Here is a 5129-nt window from a genome sequence, read left to right as displayed (position 1 = left end):
AAGTTTCTGATCAGCAGCTGAGCGCCTCTAGCCCAAGAGCCAGGGGCCTGCCAAAGAGGCCCACCTAAAAGCAGGGCCACCCCATCTGCCAAGGGACGTGGGGCTACTTTCTTGTTGCTCAGAAGAGACGGGCCATTCTAGTCAATGCCTGGGGGTTGGGGGGAGGGACAGCCCATCTTCCCCATCGGTAAGGACCACCAGAAACTTTGCTAAGAAAGCACACAACGACAACAAAAGATTTCCCACAGAATACACAACACGACTTAATTATTTTCCCATCGGTGCTGTATTTAGGATCCTTCCTTTGGCCATGAAGTAGCTAGCTGTGGGATGTGTCGAACACGCATACTTCATGGGCCAAGGGACGCTTTGACAACAGAGCAAGAGTCATTTGTAAGAACAGACGGATGCTGTGTCTCAGTCTGATGCTGTCGTCATGGTGAACGGGGGCACCCGTGGCTGGCCACCCCTGCACACCCCTTTAGCGCCCGCTCCTAGCCTTCCCACAAGGTCCCCTGGATGCTGTTCAAACGTCCTATGAGTTCTGAGCAGAACAACGAGAGGAGGAAACACAAACCGGTCGTCTTCAGACCTATGTCTTTGTACGACCCGGAAGTCAGAAGGACTCAAGTAGTGGCGGCACCAAGACATTTACTGGCCGCTTCCCCTTTATCCCGAACGTCGAAGTCCTGGAGACTGCCGGCCAGCCCAGACAGGCATCTCACGAGGAAAGTCCCGCTGCCCTGTCCCCTGCATCTGAGTGGAGAGACCTGTTTCCACGAACAGCACACAGTGGCAGGGCCGATTCAGACTGAACCTGGCTTGTAGGTCTGCGGCATGACAGTCAGTCGATGGGTCACGACTTAGCCGGTTTCTCGGTAACCTTCCGCACTCGCCAGGCGTCCTGCCCCAAGGGCATCAGGTGCTCTGGGATGTCTACCTGGAAGATATCCTTTCCGCCTTTCCTGGGTATGGGCTCCAGTAACCACCTGGGGTTTGAAAGCACGGTGAGGTACTTCTGCTTCAGGCTGGTCAGTACAGCTTGATTCTCCAGCGCCACAACCTCATCAGGAGCTAAGTCCTCTGGGCACTGCACGGTTTCCCCAATGTCAACAAGCCCTGAGCACAAAGAGAAGCACACGATGGTTTTTCCTTCCAGAAACCAAGGCCCGCCTGTTGGAGAACATGATTATTCAAAGTTACAACCACCAGAGACCAAGAGGGTCTCCCCAAGGGGACACCGGGTACACTGGGCCCCTCGGACTGAGCATGCCCGACACGCCAAAGTCTGCTTAGGGAGTTCTGGGTGAGGCCGAGGGAGGGAGCGAAACGGAGTGGAGGGCCTCGTCCTCAACGACCACCCCCAAATAATGGGCTGGCCCCAGCCAGAGAGCTTAGGGCAACAGGCAGAGGTCAGACCAGAAGGGCCCCAGATGCTGGGCGGAACAGGCACTCAGGTCCCCGAGCACTTCAGCAGGTGGCAGGTGCTCGTGTGGGACCTCCCCCACCGAGGGCTTAGGGGACTCACCCAGGATACAGGGACAGTGGGGGTGGGGCATCGCACAGGAAGCCCGGCAACAGCCCGGGGTCTGGAGTCTGCCCCGACCCACTGTGTGCACCGTGCTGCCTCCACGGTCTCTGTCGCACGCACGCACACGGGCACACACGCGCAACCGTGAGCGAAGGTCACATGCACACTTGGAACCTGTCCCTGTCTCTCAGGTCAGAACCGGGCACTGAGGCCCAGAGCGGAAGCAGGGTTCACCTGAAGTCGTGGGACCTCAGCAACTCCCCCCATCCCCAGTCCCAGGGCCCCCTGCTGCCCCGCCGAAGGTGTGCTGCTTAAAGAAACCACGGCCCCCACACCAAGCAGCTCACACAAGGGAACAAGGCACAAAACTCCTGAGCAAGGTCCTGGGGAGTAGCCCTTGGGGGTGTCTCAGCAGCATGCGGCTTCTCATCACTTGCCAGCAATCACGCCACGGCCATACTTTTCCCCTTCCAGAAGCAAGGCCTGAATCTGAGCAGGGGTCATTCCAAGCCTCTCCGCCAGCAGCTCCCTCCATGCGGTGTCTTCCCAGTCCCTGTGAGCAATGTGGATGGCGATGGTACGGTTCCGGTGGCTGCTCAGCAGAGGACGCCAACGCGTCTCCAGGGTCTTGACCCCGTTTAAGACAAAACCTGCATAAGGCTGCCGGAAGGAGAGGCAGCCGAACTTCATCTCCGCAGAGCGCCTTGGGCCTCACCAGGCCTGCGGAGACACAGAACCACGAAGGTCAACAGGCATCGTGCCCAGCGCTCCAAGCTCATGACCTGGGGGCAAGACCTCTCCCCAGGGTCCTCCGGGGGTGCCCTGACACCCCACTGACCTGGACAGTGGGGGAACGGAGAGCCTTGGCTCCTCCTCCTCTGTCACTACACGGTCAGCTGACGGGCACAAAGGAAGGGGCCGGCGGTCAGGATGACGTGTCCATCACATGGAGTCGTTGGGGACCTCAGAGAGGAGGGCGGGGATAGCTAGAGAAAGGCATGGCCAGGACAGCCTGTGGTCAGTTCTACATCGGAGGTCACTGAGCCCCAGGAGAGCACAGATGGCGAGGGGCCCCTCGGCTGGACGGCTCAGTGAGCTGGCTCTACCCCTCTCCCAGCACAGACAGGGACACCCTGGGCTTCGCCACCCTGGGGCTGCTGAGCGCAAACCCTTGGTATCCGACCTCAGCTCAGCGCTGGGGGCGCCCTGTGATCGCACATGGTCCTGGCAGCTGTCTCCTCCCGACCCCTTTGGGCGCCACTCTCCTCTGACCCCTTCCTGCCCCACTGCTCTCCACCATCAACAGACACCCCCCGACCCTGACCCGGGCCTAGAGAAACCAGGAACCTGAGCAGGAACAACTGGTACCAGGGCGCACGCACCGTCTCCATGCCAGGCACTGGGGCGGGCACAATCAACACATCACAGGATTCGATCCTCACATAACCCAGTAAGGCAGCGCTTCGTCACCCCGCTCTATAGCTGAGAAGGAGGTGCCGAGGGATAGAGAGACAGCCCATGACTGCAGGGGACCTGAGTGCACCTACCCCTTGTCCTTGCACCTGGACGAGGGGGTCCCTCCTCCTCGCGCACGGCAGAGCTGTGCAGTGGGAGGAGCACGACCCCGGCCCGAGCCTCAGCTGGGTCCTGGCACCTCAAGGAGCCCCAGTCTCCATCGGGGCCGCGAGGACCGGGGACAAGGTGCAGGGGCACCTAGCCCGGCATGTGGCACCTAACAGGACAGCCACAAACAGTGGCCGCCCCTCATCATTATCATCATCCTCATCACAGGGCCTGGGGCACTGCGCTGCACTCAGGAGCACCCCGAATCTGGATCATCTCTCCTCCCAGTTCTCGAAGGACATAAACCTGGCCTCAACCCCTCCTCTCGTTTAAGAGAACACATCTACTCTCAAAGATAAGGCCCTGGGATCACCCCTTTCCCAACCCACCGTCCTGCCGCCCTGGCACCACACCCCCTGCGTTCCCTCTGTCTGGGGCTGAGCTGCGCGGCCACCTGCCCTCAGCTGTGCTCTGGGCCAAGCACAGTCCTTCACTGGAGGACCTCACTCCGTCTGCTCTTGCTCAGGCAGCTCTACTCCCCTCCCCTGTGAGTAGATGGTCTCCCTTTCAGAAAGCCACACCTGTACGCCCCTCACTGCAGGGACAAAGACCCCCCCCCCCAGCCCCTGAGCTCGCACGTGTCTCCAGCACCTGCCAACTTGTCTAAATCTCTGCATAGCAGAGGTCCCAGGAGCAGCGGTCTACACTCACAGTCTCTACTTCTTCGCCTTGCACTGCCCGCCCCCCTCCATGAACACACCGGTTGCCGCAGGCACCAGCGACCTGCCCCCTGCCTGTTCCATCTTCATGGAACTCACGGCCGGACAGCCCTGACGCGACTGACACCCCTCCTTCACTTCTCAGCCTTCCACGTTGCACCTCACTCACGGGTTGGTTCTGCTAACCACATAAGGCCCCAGCCGGCAGCAGAGAAAACCATTTCATGTAAGTGGCTCGTGTTCTCACAGCCTAGCAGACCCGTATCCAACAGGAGAAAGAGGACACCAGGCCCTCACACTGTCACACGGGAAGGATTTGGGGGCCCTACAGTCCAGTTCCCCTCAATCAAATCCTGGAAGCCTTCCCCCCCCCCCACCCCGGGAGGAGTGCCAGGGGCAACCGGCTGAACCCCGCACAGCCGGTGGCCTCTGTGAGGTCGCGGCCCTAAGGGCCCAGCGGGAGGCGGGGAGGGCCGGAATGACTGCGTGCGGACCGGTGCCCGTGCAAAATATGGTCGCGTTTCTCCGCGCACACGTACGTCGCGGGCATGTGACGGTGGCGGAAGGAGGGGACAGGGAAGGGTGTCCGCGGCCGCTCTGCGCTTGCTTCCAGACCTCTGGTCCGGGAACCCCCAGCCCAGAGGCACCGTCCCGCCGAGGGTCGAGCAGGCCGCAGCCGCACGGGCTTCCTGGCTCCTTTCGCGCGTGGCGGGTCTCCCCGCCCCGGCCCCGCCCCCGCCCACCGCGGGCGCGCTCGGCCGATTCGGCTGCGGCCACCGGGCGGGACCGTCCGCTTCCCGTGACCCTGCGAGGCCACCAGCGCTGGGACGACCGCCTCCCACGCCCAGGCGAGGAGACGACGCGGCCCACCGAGAGAGGACAGAGCGCCCGGTCCGCGTCGTGGCTGTCCCGCCATCGCCGCGGCCCGACACCAGGAACCGCTGACAGGTGCCGGGCGCCGGCGGCCCCTCACCTGACGCACCCGCACAGACGCTGCCGCTCCTTTTTTTGCGGGGCATACGCCGGCTCGTACCCACGTAGTTACGTACGCACACGGAGGTACGCAGCACGCCAGGGCGAAAGCCCGTAGGCACGCAGCCAAGCAGTTACGTGGACACGCACTTACGTACACACGCCCATAGGCCCGCAGGCCCCGGTCGCTAGGAGACGTCGTTGGACTCAAGGGGCCGGGAGGCGCGCGGGACCATCAGGCTTGATAGGGAGCTGGCGCTGGCGGCTGGAGCGGAACCGGAAGGAGGATAGAAATGGGGGTGGGGCGTTGGGGGGAAAGGGGCGGGGCGAGTCGAGTCTGGGGG

General features: G+C 62.3%; 1 protein-coding gene across 1 annotated transcript; it reads right to left on the bottom strand.

Annotated features, from left to right (window-relative positions):
* Positions 1-269: 269 nt before the first annotated feature.
* Positions 270-4926, bottom strand: EOLA2 (endothelium and lymphocyte associated ASCH domain 2). The gene is given in 4 exon segments (XM_040467361.1): positions 270-913; positions 916-1119; positions 1969-2251; positions 4787-4926. Coding segments are annotated over 3 exon segments (507 nt in total). The 5' UTR covers positions 2222-2251; positions 4787-4926; the 3' UTR covers positions 270-863.
* Between the last annotated feature and the right edge of the window lie 203 nt (positions 4927-5129).

The sequence above is a fragment of the Herpailurus yagouaroundi genome, unplaced genomic scaffold (assembly GCF_014898765.1).
Source record: "Herpailurus yagouaroundi ecotype Mexico unplaced genomic scaffold, PumYag 67440, whole genome shotgun sequence".
Classification (NCBI taxonomy): Eukaryota; Metazoa; Chordata; class Mammalia; order Carnivora; family Felidae; genus Herpailurus; species Herpailurus yagouaroundi.
This window is presented reverse-complemented; position numbering and strand designations above follow the sequence as displayed.